The sequence below is a fragment of the Amia ocellicauda genome, chromosome 6 (genome assembly GCF_036373705.1).
Source record: "Amia ocellicauda isolate fAmiCal2 chromosome 6, fAmiCal2.hap1, whole genome shotgun sequence".
Lineage (NCBI taxonomy): Eukaryota > Metazoa > Chordata > Actinopteri > Amiiformes > Amiidae > Amia > Amia ocellicauda.
In genome coordinates, this window is record NC_089855.1 from 21,167,907 (window position 1) to 21,187,659 (window position 19,753).

A 19,753-nucleotide genomic window follows, 5' to 3' on the forward strand; every position below is an offset into this window, starting at 1 on the left:
ATTGTATCTTTTTCCTTATTTATTTTAATCTCAAATTGTTTTGGGGAAAAATACCTCCCTTGCTATATCGATTTGATGGGAATAGTGTGCATGTCTATAGAAAAGCTATTAGCTGAATAAGTATGAGGCTCAAACTTCCATCAGTAAAGACCTTTAGAAAGTTAACAAAATTTATGCAATACAGCTGCATCTGCAGTAGACACATGGTGTCAAAAAAAACTGGAATACCTGGTATGTTGTGGTTTACTGAATAATGGCATTTATCTAATGCAGCCAGTATACTGTTCATGCTGTAAGCTAATTTCATTTGGTTTTAACTTCCATTTCCCAAAATGATAAACTATATTTAGTCTATTAGTTTATTACGGCCCATGTAGTTGTAGGACTTCAGTACTTCTGAGACCTGGTTGTAAATCAAGCCTTCCTAGGAAGTAGGTCAGCCCCTTGTATTGACTCCCAGTCTGTCCAAGATTAACTTTTATCATTATTTGGTCCTGGGGTCACCAATCATCCTATCACAAATACTTCTAGGTTCTGTGGTTACCACTTAAGAACAGTATCAGTTCTTTTATTATTCAATTTGAATTGTATGTTGGAAAATTGTTTTTAAATCAATTTAGTTTTGTAAATACATCAATATTTTTCTGACCCACCTAGACAGCTTGTGTATATCTGTGTGTCAAGTACAAGGGTATTGAAGATGTTAATTTTCCAAACACTTTCATGTAAAGACTGACTGAGGTTGTAAACTTCTATGCCATCGATGTAGATTTCACAGTTGTATATAACCACAATGCAGATCAGTTTAATTGCAGATATTAAACTGATTAGATTTACAAACTACACATTAAATGCAACTAGACTTGAGGATTAGTTCCCTCATTCATACATTTCCTGTATTAATAATGTCCTATAACGCACAAACTAATTCCCAAATGGTTAACACCGATTTGATCATGTTTTAGGGATACTACAATACATAAAACCTTCAGGTAATCTCCAATTCAAATAATATTTCACCATTCACAGGTTTACTGCAGATAATTAAAGACTGCAGTCAAGACAAAGCACCAATAAACATTAAATCTAAACCAAAGACATGAAATACAAGATCATGAGACATTTTGTCCAGTGGTTTATTCTGTTTTTACAAGTCATGGCAGTAGCTGAACAATCCTGGGGGAGAGGGAGATACATCAGATGCAGCTGAATACATAGAGCAAACCATGATGCTGGAGATGTTTTTTGAACCGATGAATTGAAAACCCAAATAAAAAGAGGACTCCAATTGAGATTTTCTTGCTCTGAAGGCATTTCCATTTAGAAGAAGTTTCATACTGCAACACTCACATCAGACAATTTGATACCTGTTGATAAAAATGTTCTGTAAAATGTCCTGATGGTCTCCGCCATTTACAATTCAGGTCATGAAGACTGGTGGTTGTCTGAGGGCCAAAAAGTGTTTTATTTTAAATTTGACATTACAATTTAAAACAATGTTTTCATTCCAAACAAAAGAGCAAAATGAAGTCCAGTCCATATTCTCGTCTAAATCTTGATGAGAAGCAGCAGCCGGTTAGGATGGGTGGGGAGCAAAACGTGATATCCTGACGTGTTACTGAAAACAAGTAGAGGGAGAAAGAGAATTGTAAATCAGAATAAAACATTTCAGTGCATTGGCTTCAAAGGTAAAAATGTACAGTATGGTTCTTTACAGTTAGGAATCTTACATACATCAATCTTAAGAACTTAGTTTGATTTGTCCTCCTTTATTCAATCCAAATCTGCCACACGTGACAGTCAGAAAGCGCAAGGAATGTTAATGTTGCATCCTAGTGCAAACCAAAAAGCCAATGTATTTTGCTTTAGGTCTATCAGAGGATGCAGATAGCTTGGAATAGTCTTCGGAGGCGAAAGCGAACACTGGAGAATGCATTTCTTAATTAAGAAGGGATTAAACTGAACCCGTCGCGATAAACAGACCAATTGGTACAGAGGTCGAACTGCAGACACTTACACATTTCTCAATTTCCAGGCCATCCTTGAAAAAGGTCATGAATGGAGTGATGCCATCTTCACGGTAGTCTAATAATCCAACCATTCCATCGGGGTTCATGGTTTCACCTGTGAAGAACTGAAACAAGACACTGGTGTCAGTCTCCCATTTATAAGGAGGAAATACAGAAAATACTTCAGAGGAGATGCTCAGAGAAATGCGTTCGTTTCACAGGATTTTGTCCTCCAAAGGTGTCCTAAGATTGTCATCACAGCATGTTGTTTCCAGATTAGATCAGTGCTCTGCTACTTTGCCCTCTTACCTGATAGTTCTTCACATTGGCCATAATTCTTTTGATTTCTTCTTGTGCTCCGGCCATGAAGGGCTTTACTCTTTCTGGCTTAGTCTCTTCGAGTTTTGCTTTGATTCTGCCCAAAACAAAAAGCTTAATTAAAATATGATCTTGCCACTTCAGAATAGAATTAAAATCACCCCCTCGTGTACAATTTCATTGTATTATGAATAAGGGAGAGAGAGGAAAGTGGAGGGGGAAAAAAAGTGTGGTGCATTCCTGTACTCCTCACATGAAGGCAGTGAATTAATATTCCTTCAGTCAGAAATTAAATCTTGCATGGCACTTGCATATCATAAATATCTGACAAGTTGTGTATACCTCAGCTCTGACCATAGGAAATAGATACCAGGGAAAGATGCTCACACCAATACAAGTTATTAAGGGGAATGTCAGATCCTTACATTTGTAAATGTGTGTAAGCAGACCAGATTAGGGAGCACTGCCAAAGCACTGGAGATTTCCTTTGTGGAGACGGTTCTGGTATCAGACTATATGGTCATCCCTTCAGTCTTATACAATTAGGTATCCCTGTCAAAATCCAGTAACTATGCTGAAGAAAGTGAGGGGTGTGTGTGTGTGGAAGTGATCTGTTGGTGGGAATACTTGTCCCATACAAACTAGTTCTCCTAATTGAAGACAAATTAAAGGTACCGAATTAAAAACACTAACATAATTCTGCTAAGCTTTATACAAAAATGGTAATGTAGCCTGTAAGGGTGGACTTATTCGATGGATCAAATTTTGAAAGTCTAAAATTGAACTTTTATAATGTTTAATAAATCAATGCAATGCCCTTTAAACTTTAGACAATTAAGCTGTACAAGTAGAACAGGATACTACTTTTTATCCACCCCACAAAATCTGACATTACCAGTCCTGGTGCTGTGCGCCTCTAATGGGAAACCAATGAGACCTAGTACTTCTTTTTGCAATGTGAAAGGTACATCTTCCAATTAGCTTCTTTGCTTTCAAAAGCATTTTATAGCCACAGTATTCACTCCTCAGCCGTCAACTGCTATTTATAGTATGGAATTGACAAACAACATCTGAGACTAGTTCATTTTAGGGTTTGGTTAGGTGACCTTTGGTCAAACTACACAGATGGCAAATCGATACTACGGAGTGCCAGGGCTGCAACAAACAAAAACCTGCAACAGAGGCAAATAAACCCCAAGTCTTTAATGTGAATGAGAAGTCAATATCTGAAACAGTTCTGGAGACACCATCATTTAAAGAAAGTGCTTACCCATGGACTTAAACCTTTTGTGGAGCTTTTCTGTATATTGATCCTACGATCCACAGCATTACTTCAAGCTGCTCACTATGGAAGATCAGATCACAAGCACCTTGCGTTTAATTCTTAATCCTACTACATGCTTGCTAATCAAGCATAAATGTAATCATTAACTTAATTTTCCGTTGCTGTATATGCTACTGTAATTGCTTCAGTGTCAAATTTGACCGATTACATCACTTCACTCATGTTTCAACCAGTACATTTTCACAATTGCTTGTGAAATGGTTTTGTATATGCAAGGAAAATAAAGGTGGAAGTTTAATGTATGTTCTGGATATGTTGCCCCTTCTACAAGCCCTACAGGGATATTAAGATATTTCAAGTCAAAAGCATAATGCATAATAATCAATAAGCAAGTGTCTTCCTCTATTCAATCCAGGCAACTACAGAGAAGGTGCACAGAAAGCGCGAGGAAATCGCTTTTGCATCATCATATAAAAACCCTTAAAAGCCACTGAATTTGCTTTGGGTCTGTCAAAAGATGCAGTGAAGGCTGGAGATTTCTTCCAGCTTTTGGGAATCAACCGACACACATGCAGTACTTCCACACCCATCCATAGGCAAACTTACGCCTTCATGTAGTCTTTGATGTAGGCTTTGAAGGTGTCCTTTGTGAAGCCAGTTTCTTGAAGTTTGTGGTTTAAAACAATGTCTACTCCACTGACCGTGGACGCCTCGGCTCCCTCTTCCACCACTTCTGCCGAAGCATTCCCACCAATGAGAGCATCGTCAATGTCATCACTCCGGCTGACGACCTACAAGAGCAGAACATATGGGTACCTGTGCAACAAAGCACATCTGTCTCTCTGAAAACTACTTTAAAATACCTATGGTCACATTGATATAGATCTTTGTAGATCCTGTTGGAAGAAGGCCTTTGCAAGAGGTTTCTAACAACAGTGTTTATCCCAACTTAATGCTTCACTTTATAACGATTGAGCTCATGTGGGTCATTGAAATTTAACATGAATTTCGGTGACGTAAAGGGAGCGCCCTGAAGTCACACCTAGAGGAAATGCGACGAGTCATTTCAACATCCTACACCGCAGATTCCACACCCCGTCACTTCTCTCGAAACCACAAAACGAGGAAAAAAAATAAATACATATATAACTTACCTTTCCCTCTACTTCTATTAAGATCCCATTGGGTGATTCCTTGATTTTGTAAATGTCCGAGAACATTTCATCCCCTAAAACAAAGGGAGAGAAAAATGACGAATGTGCGACGGCCAGAAAAGAAAAGAAAAACCTGCCAGCGTCAATGAAACTTTAAAGAGCATGCGTGGAGCCCCGACGTTCACTAAAGGGGCATTATGTCCCATCACCCCGGATAAAGTTACTTTTCAAAATTTAGGTTAACTGCGTCATAGTTCAAGAAAAAGCTGACCTTTACCTAATCCTTTAATAATAATACAATAATATTCACTAGACTCAATACCGGCATCACTGAACGATGTTTGTTTTTTCCACCCAGTAAATGATTAATTTGGCGTTAAACGTATACATTAAAACCTACCTAAAACGACATTAGACATTACAGTCAGTTTATTACCGGCAGAAATCCCGCTTCGATTCCATGGCTTTTAACTTAACCCCTTTAATATCGAAATGCGTTAACACCCTCACAACCCGACCCGGACGATCATTAAAATACCCGCATCTACACAGTGAAAGCAGACGCGAAGTGTAACAATAAAAAAACAACTGTTTGCGACCATCCTGGTATCGGATTTGCGGCCTGCACCGCTAGGCCTCAGGTAAGACCTACAACAAATCCTATTCCCCCAATCCCCCACGTACGCCTCCAAAAAATGGCCTCGGCATCCAAACTATAAAAGCCTGCTCTCTCCAAAGCCGATGTTTCTTACCGGTGATGATGTCCTTGTAGATGATCATTCTGTTGGATTGTGTTTCAGGACTTGCGTCAAAGATGGCTCCTGCTCTCCCCGCTTGCGGACTCGGCTGAAAAGGACCGGTACACCCTTTCCCCCAACTTAGATACTAGCGGCCGTGATGACGTCATCCAGTAAAGTCTGGAAACAAACCATCCAACTAATTTGCCCCCTTGTGGTCTGTAGGCGAGTCGCTGTGTCTCTGTGTGCAAATGCGTACACAAATCTAGGATCTAACAAGAAACCTAGCGTTTAGGACCAGGACAGGGTAGCTCAATAATATTGGGAGGGGTGGTGTTTGTCTTCTTAATAGGGAAGCCATATTTTTTGCAACCCAGATCCAATTGTAGCTGCCCAAACACACACTCGTTCAATTATAATGTGCTATTCAGTGTCTATATATATATATGTATGGTCGCGTTGTTGCTAGTTTTTGTAGATCAGTGCTGCAAACCCAGAGAGTCAATCTGCACACTTTTCATTGCAGTCATGTACTAAAATGCGTATGCACGGCACTGTTTCAGTTATAGACACCCACACTTCTGGAGGTGAAATCTGGTCACTTAATGCAAACTTTATGATACAGAAACTGCGGACGACACAGAGGAGCATGGAAAGGCGTATGCTTGGAATAGCAAGAAGAGATGGAAAAAGACACGAATGGATCCGAGCACAGACCACAATCTGTGACGGAACTGAAAGAGTGAAAATGCTCCACATTGCAAGAAGCACATTGAGTGGATCGCAAGACGTGACGAAGAAAACAAAAGACCTCGTAGAGGATGGGGAGATGAAATCATACACTTGAAGTGGAAACATCTTGGGGAGGCTGGAGTGGATCGATATGGCTGATGGTATTATTTAGACATATATCCTCATCCTCAGCTTTTATCGACGCTCGTCTCGTAATGCCTTGGTTGAGTTTCAGATGGAACGGCTTGAGTGGAGCAGCCAATGAGGGCGTGAGGATGGGAATGGGGGCGGGGCTTCGCACGCCGTGTGGACACTTGTAAAAGTTGGCGGATCGGCTCCGAAACGATGCGCCGTCGTCCGTCCCGCCGGGCTGCATCACTCACAGCAATGAGTGCTCAGGGCGAGTATGCCTGAAATCATTGCAACACATTGGTTGGAGACGCAGCATTTTTGTCTTACAATATTGTAGGTGTTTTAATGAAGCGTGCATTATTTGGAGACCTAATTAGTGCCATCATCGACTTTGTTTCATTTTGAGGGACTGGGCGTGGGAGAATTCACTGGAATCATCAAAAGACTGCTGGCGACCCGATTTATTTAATCACCTGTAAGTAATTACAAAAAAAATCGTCCTCATTGATGCTCTCACACGTCCAATAAAGTACCCGATCTTGATCTAGATCACCACATGACGCATTATGTATCCGGTCTGCTGTGTGTTTCGTGAGAGTGCACAGGAAATTGAAGGAAAAAAGAAGAAAAAGCAGAGCCATGTTAAAAATGATAGTCTTAACCATTTTATGTAGAAACCTGGTATTTGTGCTTTTATTATGGATTTGATAATAGAACGCATGACACGTAACAAGGGGGGAGGCACCACGCTGACGCAGCCCACCAACCTGCATCTAAAAGTTTTATTGTTGTAGTTGTACTGTAATGCACCGACACTGGCATTTTAAGATTAACTTCTTAATAATTGTTTTTGTACCAAACCTCGTCCCCCGTATACAAAGCTATGGGAGAAGCATGGTTTCCTGCAACTGCACTACACAACATGCCTTGAAGGGAATTCACACTTTTTGTGTTATTTTAAATTACCAAGTGCTTTTCTATTACACGTTAAAGGCTGTTTGAAAGATCTATGTACCATCATCAAATATAACGATTAAGTCATGCACATTTTTGGGTGTAACTCATTTATTGTGTAGGTCATATTCTTCTACGTTTGACACCAATTTGCAAATACTGACGCTATTCAAATCTGAGTAAACCTACTCTGAGAAAAGTCTAACTGTATCACAGGGCATATTTAAATCAAGCTATTGCACTTCAATTTAACTATGCTATCATTAGTATTTTATTCAATTTAGAAACGGGCTGGTCAGTTGGAAAGTAGTCTTTCCCTTGCCCTCAAAGCAAAGGGCGCATATTTGTAGAGGTCACACTAAACTAAACTACTAAAGTAGTTTTAGATCTGCACTTGTTTCCTGTTACTGTTTATTGTTACTTATAGTTTTGTAGTGGAAACAAGAACTTGCGCAAGCTCTTTATTTGTCTTTCACATGAATTTAGGTTTACATGTGTTTAGGCTAGGTATACAGATGCTATCCAGCTTACCTCTTTTTACAGTGTTGATATCTTGGACATTTATTGAGATGATCTCCCTTTATCAGTTTTGGATTAATGCCCGGTAGAAATTTGCATGCGCAGTCGTTGGTGTCTGGAGGCTTTCCCATTGACCATCTCAATGGTAGGTTTCCGGACATTAAAAGCCTCTGTCGAGCTCAGGGTTTGATAAGTTGAAGTTGAATCTAGGACAAGGTTTAAATGATAAAATCTTCAATTTAACCATTTGAATGTGTGCATGTCATTTGCACGTGTTAAAGTAGTGATACTAACTTAAAATGTTGTATACTTAAAGGTTTGTGAAGTGGGTTCTTTACTTTTCATGTGATAAACACCGCATTCTCTTTTTGAACTAAGTTAAACCATCCTTGGATCTCATCTGTGAAAGTGTGATTCCAGCTTTGTTTGCGGAGCAACAGGTGGCATCTTTATTGTCCACAAAGTGTTAATTAATAACAGTGAAATGTATTGTGTTGCTTTCCACCAGGCAGAATAAACCATTTAATTCCAAAATCTACTGTGAGCCATTGGGTTTCTTTGATTATCTCTGTGGTTTTCATCTGATACTAAATTGATTATACCTGTACTATACTGTACACCACAGACCCTCCATGTGAAAAGTTACTGGCCTTTATTTTCTTTTTAAATTGAGTTTTAGGGAATCATTGTAATCTTTCAGGCTTTGGAAAAAAAAAAAAAAAAAGATCCTGCCTATATATAACAAGATTGTATCTTTATGTGCACTATTATCACATGATTCTGATTATATCTAAAATGATTAGTTTACTTTGGTAGTCTTGTGAAAAATGTTTTGGCAAGGTATCTGAGGTTTCCATTAATACATTCTAGCTCTGAATGTAGTCACAGCAGTTCTTGCTTCACCCTTTTCTACTGCTGTTCAGATATCCACAGCATCGATTTTAATATTTGGCTGAAATCTTTATTTATATATTCTTGTGGGAGATACCAGGCATCCCACTTTTAGAGGAGCACTCGTTTAACTATAAGTATAAGTTAGTTGCTTTGTAGTAGCTGGTTCTTTCTGTCCAATAGTGTTGAGCGATACTAAAGTATGGACGGAGGCCAGGAGGGGCACAGTAAGGGGAGGGTCTCTTGAGTGTCTTGCTGCCTTTCGATATGAGGAACAGAACCGAAGTACAGGGACTCCTGTTAACACTTGCAGGCCAGTGTGTGGTGGTATGGCTTTGCCCTGTGCATTCTTGATGGGGAAACTACAGGTGATTCTGAACCAATTTAATGTGGAGAAGTCTTGTAATTCAGACTTGTTTTTTTTTCTGTCTCGTAGCGTAAGGAGAGATTTGCCTTGAAGGTGAAAAATGTCTAACTTAAACTGGAAGCCATTTGTTTACGGAGGTTTGGCTTCTGTAACTGCAGAATGTGGTAAGTAGGCTCGTTAGTTTTTTCTCAATCACTTTAAATGGTATTTTTAACCTTTAAAGTAATATATGTATAGTTATCAAGTTAAATGTTAAATAATTGTTTTTCTGGGATTTGATTACAAACAAATAAGCTTTTTCTATAGTATTGGAGGGGGTTAAATTGCTGTGAGCAGACTAGTTTACAGTACTATGATCCAAGAATGTTTGCTGCCAGAGTGAACCAATGGCATTCATTAATACTTGGATCTTGTGACCTAAATTACAAAGGAAGCCATTTCTTTAAATGGCTTGAACATTTCTACAAGAATAATTGGGTGGGAGGGGGGGTGGTAATTTAAGAAATGTATTCATGTGTTTTTGCAATGCACTTTTTATTAACATATAGAGGAATTTCCACTGCTTTGAAGTTCTTAAAATTTGTTGCAAGTACCAGATATTGAAGTTGTAGCTTGTGTGAAGTTTATTTCCTTCATCAAAAAGAATACACTGAAGTTACAAGAGTGAACTTACCTGAGAATCGCATAGAGGACACTAAGATAGTGGTTAGCATGGAGTCACTGAAAAGCATGCCTCCTGCCTGTCAACACTGCAGCAAGAATATAGGCATCCTCCAAAGTTCAGATAGCAAGTTCAAGCACATTTTGTGAGGATAAGGACTGAACATGGTTTGTGATGGGCACATGGTTGCAGCAGCATTATTTTCAACAGGGGAGAACATTTATGCAAAAATGTAATGTCAATTGTCAAAAAAGTATAATTAAAATTACTGTTTTGTTTATTTTAGGTACCTTCCCCATTGACCTTACTAAGACCCGCTTGCAAGTGCAAGGCCAGGTCGGTGACAGTAAGTACACAGAGATCCGGTACCGGGGAATGCTGCATGCCTTGGGCAGGATCTGCAGAGAAGAAGGGCTCCTAGCGCTGTACTCAGGGTAAGAATGGGCCTGATCAATGATCAAAACTGAGCCACAAAAAAATAGCACTGGGGCTCTTTATCCAAAGACTGTTGAAGTGTCTCTATGTAAGCACAACCTATTTACATAATCTATATTTACGGCCTTGTGCATATAGATTGTTCTGTATTGAATGCTGGATGAACAGGACTGTACAGGATTTAGAATGATCTATGTTTAAACTCGTTGAACTTTTGTTTTTATTGATGTTTTGGAGAGAATCTGAAATATACAGTACTGTGCAAAGGTTTTAGGCAGGTGTGAAAAACAGAAACAGCTGTGTAGGAGGAATCAAACAGCCAAACTCAGCTAACAAGGTGAGGTTGCTGAAGACAGTTTACTGTCAGCTCAGAATTGGCAGGAAACAGTGGGACCCTCGTATACCCATCTACTGTCCGCAGAAGTCTGGTCAGAAGTGGCCTTCATGGAAGACTTGCGGCCAAAAAGCCGTATCTCCGACATGGCAACAAGACCAAGTGACTAAAACTATGCATGAAAACACAGGAACTGGGCTGCAGAAAAATGGCAGCAGGTGCTCTGGACTGATGAGTCAAAATTTGAAATATTTGGCTGTAGCAGAAGGCAGTTTGTTCACCGAAGGGCTGGAGAGCGGTACACGGATGAGTGTCTGCAGGCAACAGTGAAGCATGGTGGAGGTTCCTTGCAAGTTTGGGGCTGCATTTCTGCAAATGGAGTTGGGGATTTGGTCAGAATGAATGGTTTCCTCAGTGCTGAGAAATACAGACAGATGCTTATCCATCATGCAATGCCATCAGGGAGGCTTCTGATTGGCCCCAAATGTATTCTGCAGCATGACAACGCCAAACATACAGTGACAGTCATTAAGAACTATCTTCAGTGTAAAGAATAACAAGGAGTCCTGGAAGTGATGGTATGGCTCCCACAGAGAACTGATCTCATCATCGAGTCTGTCTGGGATTACATGAAGAGAGAGAAGCAACTGAGGCTGCCTAAACCCACAGAAGAACTGTGGTTAGTTCTCCAAGATGTTTGGGCCAACCTACCTGCCGAGTTCCTTCAACAACTGTGTGCAAGTGTACATTGAAGGCACAGGGTGGTCACACCAAATATGGATTTGATGTAGATTTTTCTTCTGTTCACCCACTTTGCATTTAGTTAATTGTTAATAGAATATATTTATCATGTCTATTTTTGAAAGCATTGTTACTTTACAGCACCTGCCTAAAACTTTTGCACAGTACTGTATATTGGCACTACCAGAAACAATGTTTTATTATATAATCATGTATGATGGAGTAATGTAAAAATCAGAATTCTTTAAGTAAAGCCCAGTGCCTCCTCCATTCTGAAATTAAACACTGTCATGTCTAGACACTAAGTATGTTATATTGGGTGAATGAATTCACTGGATTGGTTCCTATTTTTATACACCATGGTTTGTCTCAGTTTAATTTCAAACAAATAAAATGCCCGTGTAGCCTATGTGTGCTCATTACCAGCCACAGTCATCCCATTTCTTATGATTGGTATTATGTTGCAGGATTGCCCCAGCGATGCTGCGGCAGGCGTCCTATGGTACCATCAAGATTGGCGCATATCAGAGCTTTAAACGATTGCTTGTTGACAGTCCAGAAGGTGAGTGAGAGTAAACCTGGCCCACACAGCGCTGGGCACGTGGCTCTTGTTTCTCTGTAGCCAGTGACATTCTAATCACAGCACACATTCTCACTGTTCTTTTATCTCTGGGTCTGCCGATCCCAATTCCACAGGGTGGTAATTCAGTCGGTCCTCGGCTTAGTTGGATTCATATTTCTATATTATGATTCCCTCCCACCACACTTCTCATTGAATTATGCCAACTCGAATAATAGACTCGCATACTGAAGGTCAAGTTTTCTGAGATGTAGCTTTTTAAATATGCAACAGATTCAAATGGTTATATTTATTACAGATCAAATAACTTTAGAAATAATTGTTGTGCTGCTCAGTTAAATGTAGAATAAGCGTATAACCTTGTCTTGTGGAATGTTTTCTGTGGTCTAGTAGTGTAATTGAGTCTTCTAATATGACCTCTTAAACTGCCTGGATTGATTATTTTATTTTTTGCTTTGTTTGGTTCTCAAAAGGCATAATACATGTTTAAACCGCATCACGTTTCTCTTATTAGTACACCGGAAACTATGTATCTTTCTGGCAGAGGGGCTGGTGTGTAAATCATGGCTTCTGATTTAAAGGTTAGATGACATTTAGGTCCTGTCATGTGGGGTGTTTTATTTATACGTGTGGCCAAAGATGGATAGACATTTGATACACTTTACATCCATAAGTATCTCCCAATACCCTCAGCTGGACATACAGTACTAAGCAGTTTGCACAAACTGGTACAAGCTGCCTGACATAATTCTGTGAGTATTCTCAGTTTAAAAAAAGGATAGTTTCAAACCTGGAAACTTGATGCTGGCAGCCGCCACTAAATTAGTCTCTAGGACCTCTCTGCTGTGAGCCTGTTAACCTCCTTTCTATTCGGTTTCAGTAGAGGTTCACTGTTCAATTGTGCTTTGAATCGGCTATGTAATCATGTACTCGGGCGCATTCACAGTAAGTGGGGAGGTCAATTAGCTCTTACCCTTTTTTACACAAAGTAATGACTTATGGAATTTAAACAAAAGAAATGCAAAATACCCCAAATTACAATCGCTTATTGTGCTTTCTGTCACTAAAATTACTCCAATACTCCTAAGTGATAGGAGCACAAAAAAACATCTATAAAGTTATGGGAACTTGTGACACGATCAGAGTTAACTTTCAGATCAGATTATTTGCTTCAGTTATTTTTTTATACTGAGATAAAGGCTCTGTAATACTTTACTGCCTCAAACGATGACACTTATTTTTCAGATGAGACACTAGTGATGAACATGATGTGTGGGGTGCTGTCGGGGGTGATCTCATCTTCAATTGCAAACCCTACCGATGTCCTCAAGGTAAAATAGTGAATGGTTTGTTTGTGTAGACTTCGCATGTCAGCGCTTACCCTTTTTTCTGGTTACGAAGGATAAACCGTTTTTAAGAAGAAACTTGTTTTGAACAGATTCAGTCAACACAAAATTTGACTTGGGCTGTACAGCATTCATCATTATGGGGTGTTTAAATACTGTTGACAATCCCAGTATGACCTGCTTCTCTCTTTAAAATTGGTTAGATTCCCAATAATCAAGAAGAACATTTATAAGCGATTGATCATATTGCTTCTTTTGAAATTGACTTACAATGTAATTGTGGGTTTTGCAACCATTTTACTACTAACTTGCAGATGAACTCTGAGAAAAAGTTGAACACCAGATTAATTTAGAATTGTTGTGTAATTTATTTATCAGCACTTAATTTAAATGTATAAACTACAAGTAGACCAACAGGTAGTTGTATTTCTAAAGATTACAATATGCTCATATGGGTGAGATAGATGTATCCTTTTGATTTTGTGTAGGTTTTTTTACTCCACTGAATTATTACCATTATATTTACGGGATCTTTGATTTCATCAGCAGTTTAATGTGTGTGAAGTATCTGGGTCTTGGTTTCATTTCTATTGTTTGCAATTTTTTTTTTTTTTTTTTTTTTTTTTTTTTTTTTGTAATGCCTACTTGTTAAATGACTGAACAAGAAAAACTTCTATTAAGAAATTAATGATCCACATAAGAGGATTTTACATTTTCATCTGTCCCATGCTGGAATTAAAGTAAATTAAATTAATATTTTTTCTTCTTTTGGTTTTATATTTATTACTTAATCTCTTTAGTTTATTTAGTTCTCCGCTGTTGGTGAATTTAAACCTTTGATGCAAAAATGAAATTTGGATAGAAATATTGGAGAACAGGTTTGTCCTTCAGACCTAAGATCATCTTGGCCTTGTACTTATTTTTATTTTAAAGCTACACGGAGCATGAAAGGTCAGGGAGTTCTGTACTTTATGCTAAAACAATGTAGGAAATTAAACTGTGGTCTCAAGAGTTTTGAAGAACTGCCAATGTTGTGTGTAATTTGGCAGAAGTGCACAGATACTCTGTCATGCAGTTGAATACATTATTCATGTTCACTGGCATAGGAGGGCTCACTTGTTACTGGGACAATAGGCTCACACTGTCCTATCTCAGTGTAAGTCTGCTTGTCTACACCAGGGACAGTGTGCTGACAGGCGGCACACAACACATGACCTCAGCCCTGCATGACTGTGGAGGACAGGGAAAATGTGCATGATAAGATTAGGTTTCACAATGTGTGTTAAACTGCTTCCTCATTCACCTGCAATCCCTGGACACTTTGAGATGCATTTACAACTGAAAACAAATGTCTAATCCTTCGTGGATGGACAACACGCAGTCACGTTAAACGCTTACAACAGTTAATGTGTTCCTTAGTTTTAATGTAGCTGTTGCAATAGGTATTTTAACTTTACTTCTCCATTGGTCTTGCATGGTTAAGTGCAGACTTTGAGAACTGGCTGGTTTAATGATACTGTGGTGAAGGGGGACAGAACATTTTGACTCAGCCAGGAAGCTTTTTTATTTTTTATTTTCTTGTGTAAAGGTCACTGAGACCAAGCTGCCTCTTGTGCCAGCTGCAATAACTCTCCACAGGCTCAGCTGTTGTGACTGGATGGTGAAAGTAAATGTCTGTTTCTCCTAGACACCAGTGTCTCCCATACCCCTATACAAATGCAAAGTTACTGTTTACAAACTGTTTTTGGTAATGACAAAATATAACCAAGTTACGTTTGGAAAATACACATTTATTTTCATTATTTTTTTTATAAATCTATCTGTGCAGTGTGATTATTTCTGTTCTTTCTGTATACTGTATTTACTATTTTGTGTGTTTTTCAATCTACTAGATAAGAATGCAGGCACAAGGAAACGTGCTTCAGGGAGGAATGATTGGAAACTTCATTGATATCTATCAGCAGGAAGGGACCCGAGGTTTGTGGAAAGTATGTATAAGTTGATATATGTAACCTGGAAATATTAATTTCTATTCCAAATATCCATTTCTCCACATTATTATTACCACATTGTGCCTAAGCAGCAGTGACTTGTCTGATGAGCAATGCTTGTTTTGATGTGCAGGTTATGTGCACTACACACAGACTGACTCAATCTGTAGGTGTAAGCAATGCGTTTATAAATAATGGTACATTATTATGCAGTGTATATTAAACATGAACTATTTGTTTTTCTGTGATATGAGAAGCAACTTGAAGACCATTCCATATCAATGGAGATGTGAGAAGGATTAAATATGAACTTAAATAAAAATAAAATGTATTCAATACCCCTTGAAAATGTTTTTATTAGGGCGTATCCCTGACTGCTCAGAGGGCAGCCATTGTGGTGGGAGTGGAGCTGCCTGCGTATGACCTCACCAAGAAGCACCTCATTCTCTCGGGATACATGGGAGATACTGTCTATACACACTTTCTGTGAGTAACTTCAGATAATCAGTGAACTATGCCACTGCAGTGAAGACCAGCAGAAGCTGCTGCTGTTCTGCTTTGGCCCTTATTTGGTGTTAAGCATGGTCTTGTGTAAATGTCGTTTCATGCATGTGAAGTTTACAGAAAAGTGGCTTGGCTCCGCACTGGCATTTGGTTAAATACCTTTCAAAGCTTGTATTTAACAGGAGGTTGCATTTTCTCTCTTTCTAAGGATATACAAAATAAAGAAGAAAACAATCGCATACTTTACAAAGCAGATTCTTTAAATGTGCTATACTGAACTCCTATCTTTATTTAATGAATATGAATATGAATCTTGCTTCAGTGGATCTATTGACAATTTAGTGTTTACATGTGCACTATTTGGTGTTTGTTATTGTAACTTGGGCATAGATAAACCCAGATTACATGTGCATAATGTACATACCTGTTGCAAGTTAAAGCTGAATGTTTAAATCAAGTAAAAAATGTTCCTCTGTCACACCAGCCAGCTACTACACTGGTTTAGCACAGCTCAGCAACCCTAGTTTATGCTTTTTGGCTGCAGAGAAGAATGTTCTAATCCTGTGTTCGCTACAACGTCCTTTTTCCAGATCAAGCTTTGTGTGTGGGCTGGCAGGCGCTCTGGCCTCCAATCCTATTGATGTTGTACGGACCCGTATGATGAACCAGCGGGCTCTACTGGATGGAACGTGTGCTGGCTATAAAAGCACGCTGGATTGCCTGTTGCAGGTAGTTCAATGTCAGAAATGTGTTCCTCTGCTGTTCTGTTGTTTAATTGAATTTGTAATTGTTTGTTTTTATTTGTATTGCTTCCCTTGTTGACAAGCAAAGTGGACATACACAGCTCTGGAAAAATTTGAGACCACTCCAAGTTCAGAAATCAATGTTAAGTGGTTTCTTAATTGTTTCCTGAGCTGTATGTGTATCTAGCAGGAAACAGTTTTTAAAAGATTAAGTAGATTGTATTGTTTTATTTTTTATACCTGAAGAATTCAGATTTTGTGAAATTTGCTCTTGTATTTTCCTCATTTGCTCTATTTTGTTTCCTCACAGACATGGAGAGCTGAAGGTTTCTTTGCACTGTACAAGGGTTTTTTTCCTAACTGGTTGAGGCTGGGGCCATGGAATATTATTGTATCCTTTTTCATTTGCACCCTAATGTACTTTAGTGGGGGTGCCACTGGATTCTGCTGTTTTCTCATTTGGATTAGATTTTATTAATGTGGTTAGTTGACAGTGTAGCGGCATTTACTAGCAGTAACATAAGGAAAAATTGTTTACATGAAAACTGAGAAACTCTTCTGAACTATCATTACAATGTTTGTTTTTGTCTGAATGTAACCTAATCCTGTTTTCATAATGTATATAGCATAGTTTTTTTTAAAGCAGTTTATCATTCATAGTTCACAATTGGTTGATAATCTTTATATAATCTTGTTTGCTTGTTAAATATATTTTTCCCTTAACACTCTTGTCTCAGTTCTTCATAACATATGAACAGCTGAAGAAGATTGAGGTTTGATTCTGTGTGCTCGATCTGGCTTGAAGAACGCTTCAAAGAGATCAATTCAGTGGCATCTAATGCTTTAAAATATCAATCTTTTCTTGTATGTGATGCTAAGTGTGTGCTGCCCTTGGACCGGTTATCATTGGAACAGATGAAAGCTGATGGAAACCATATTGATTCTGAAAGCCAGAAATCAGTACTGTTCTTGTCGTGGCCTTAAAAACAATGATTCTAACTGTAGATGGGGGACATCGTATGGCAGACAGTTTTGTGAATGTTATCCGATGAGAAACTCACTTCTGCCTTTTAACTTGTTAGGTAAAAAAAAAAAAGTGTCATCCTGTTTGGATTTTACTACATTTGCATGTTTCAGTGGTCAGATCAGATTAAGCAGTCTGTACCTCAAACGCACGCAACACTTTTAATATAAAATGTCTCCCCTGACCTGTTGTACATTTGGTACATGTTAGTTCATTCAAAATCTTACAGTGGCCTATTAGCCTTCTTTACTAGAAAATTAGCCATTGCTCTATTGTGGCAAAAGATGCTTTGGCACAGTATTTACTTTTGTGGAAAACTCTGTATTGAAGGTTGTAGCATATCTGTGGTAAATATAGATCATACAGATTAACTTTTTTTTATTTCTACTTGAAAATACATTGTGCATCCTGTAAAGAGACCAATTATATTAGGATTTCCTAATTTTTGAAAAGTTAGTGTGAGCTAGTCCAGATCTTGGATCAGAAAGGTCAGTTAACCTACTTATGCATTTATACAGCCCTGACATCACAAAACATATGTGCTCCTTTTGAGAGAGGAATATTGAACCAGGCCTACATCAAAAATATGAATGGAAATGAATGCACCAAAGATGTTTAGTATGTATGAAGGGCTTACAGTTAAATGATGTTGCAGTTCCTCATGGAGAGGAAAGAACTAGTGGGTGGGTTTGGACACCGATTTGTTTGTGTTCTAGTGAATAATTGTATTGCACCCTTTTAAAAACTGGTGGTGTTATATTTGTTTTTCTAAAAATGTCAATGGAAGTCCATTCTTAATCATTGGAAGAGATGTTACACAGTTGCAACCTACATATATTAAGGAATTTCGATGTAATATTTTCTTGTAATGTTTCAAAACTTGAATCAACTGTTTTATGCATGTGCCGGCTTTTGAAATTGGCAATTTCTTGTCTAAAATCTGTCACTGCAAACTTCAGTTTCACTATGAGAAGATGGGATCTTGCACATAATATATTTAAAATTGAAATGTAATAAGTGTGATCTTTATAAAAATATAAACCCATTACTGTAAAAGTAATGATGTAGTCTAAGCTTATTGGTAAAACATTGGCAAAATAAACATGGCCGTGAATTCACGAAATTCAGCCCATTTTGCAGATTGAAAAAAAAAAAAAAGGTAATTGTCACACTTTCATTATCCCCCAAATATATTATGAATTGCACTTCTGTATAAAGGCCTTGATAAATGTATTGCCTCTTGATGCAGCTAAGCCAAAGATGATATTTTCATACTGCACTTTAAATGAAAAAGCTAATCTAACATCATTTTAAGAGTGGGTTAAACAGTGGCAGTTCCCTTATTCCTCTTTTTTTTCATAGGTGTTATTAAAAGTGTACTTGAATGACGTGCACACGTTGCTATAAAGGCAGATATTTAAAGATTTCATCATTTCATAATAAGTAACTTGCAATTATGTGATCATCAGCCCATTTTGAAGCATTTCTACTGACATGAGGTTAAATGTGTTCTTCTATATTGACTGCCAGTTAATTGTTTTAGGTATATGCATTATTACAATTCTTACAACAGATATGAGTAAAGTATTTTTGTATATAATACATGTGGGTCTTTGCAGCAGTTTTGCAGTTTATGGTATATTTTACTCATTGCTACTGAGCAGTGTGGAGCATCAGTTAAACTAAACTGTATAAAGGGACCTTCATTTCATTCCTTTTTTTTTCCCTTCTTCACACATGCTCTGTTTCTTTGCCAAACACCACCTGCACACTGCATCAAGCATAGCCTACACTTCATGCAGTGCGTGTATATTAACTTGTTTTGTCTGTTTGACTTTCATAAAAGCTTCAGGTGTGAAACTGACAGTACTGTACTTGGCATAGAGGGATATTTTTATACATGTGTTGTGGAAAATAAATAAGCAACATGAAAATGTCTTTGAGAAAGATTGTAAAGATAGGAATAAGTATATTAAATTTTTTTCAGTAATGGGAGTTTATTACTATTGTATAAATGTTGTGAACAGGCTGAATATATGTTCACAGTGTATGCTGCAACTGTTTTGTATTGTTTTGTGACAAAATTCAGTGTTTGGCAATATTGCAGTCAATAAAAAGCTTAAGATATTTTGCTATTGATTCATTTCTGATTCTCACTGTGTTTTATTAAAACGTCCTGCAATTAATGTATTTTCTGTTTCTGTTCTACCTAGTCAAATACTGTAGTTATTGTGTTATGGTGGGAACGATGAAGTACATTGTATGAGATGAGTATTTATAAACTGACTTAATTGGG

The 19,753-nt window shown here is 38.1% G+C and overlaps 2 protein-coding genes and 3 non-coding genes across 5 annotated transcripts; 1 reads left to right on the top strand and 4 right to left on the bottom strand.

Moving 5' to 3' along the window:
• Positions 1 to 1,112: 1,112 nt before the first annotated feature.
• On the bottom strand, positions 1,113 to 5,675 carry tpt1 (tumor protein, translationally-controlled 1). Its single transcript, XM_066706656.1, has 6 exons — positions 5,519 to 5,675; positions 4,767 to 4,840; positions 4,219 to 4,403; positions 2,319 to 2,424; positions 2,018 to 2,134; positions 1,113 to 1,618 (listed from the first exon to the last, which is right to left on the bottom strand). Exons 1-6 carry the CDS (start codon positions 5,544 to 5,546, stop codon positions 1,616 to 1,618), a joined length of 513 nt encoding a protein of 170 aa, XP_066562753.1. The 5' UTR covers positions 5,547 to 5,675; the 3' UTR covers positions 1,113 to 1,615.
• On the bottom strand, positions 1,758 to 1,887 carry LOC136752099 (small nucleolar RNA SNORA31). Its single transcript, XR_010817264.1, has one exon. It is a non-coding gene; the product is annotated as a small nucleolar RNA SNORA31 (small nucleolar RNA).
• LOC136752098 (small nucleolar RNA SNORD58) lies at positions 2,201 to 2,273 on the bottom strand. Its single transcript, XR_010817263.1, has one exon. It is a non-coding gene; the product is annotated as a small nucleolar RNA SNORD58 (small nucleolar RNA).
• Positions 4,003 to 4,135, bottom strand: LOC136752100 (small nucleolar RNA SNORA31). Its single transcript, XR_010817265.1, has one exon. It is a non-coding gene; the product is annotated as a small nucleolar RNA SNORA31 (small nucleolar RNA).
• Positions 5,676 to 6,533: 858 nt separating the features above from the next.
• LOC136751223 (kidney mitochondrial carrier protein 1) lies at positions 6,534 to 19,584 on the top strand. Its single transcript, XM_066706651.1, has 10 exons — positions 6,534 to 6,842; positions 9,168 to 9,262; positions 10,046 to 10,193; positions 11,737 to 11,831; positions 13,095 to 13,180; positions 15,088 to 15,183; positions 15,548 to 15,672; positions 16,281 to 16,419; positions 16,744 to 16,824; positions 17,171 to 19,584. The coding sequence occupies exons 2-10, from the start codon at positions 9,199 to 9,201 to the stop codon at positions 17,210 to 17,212; spliced, it is 876 nt and encodes a 291-aa protein (XP_066562748.1). The 5' UTR covers positions 6,534 to 6,842; positions 9,168 to 9,198; the 3' UTR covers positions 17,213 to 19,584.
• The last annotated feature ends 169 nt before the right edge of the window (positions 19,585 to 19,753 follow it).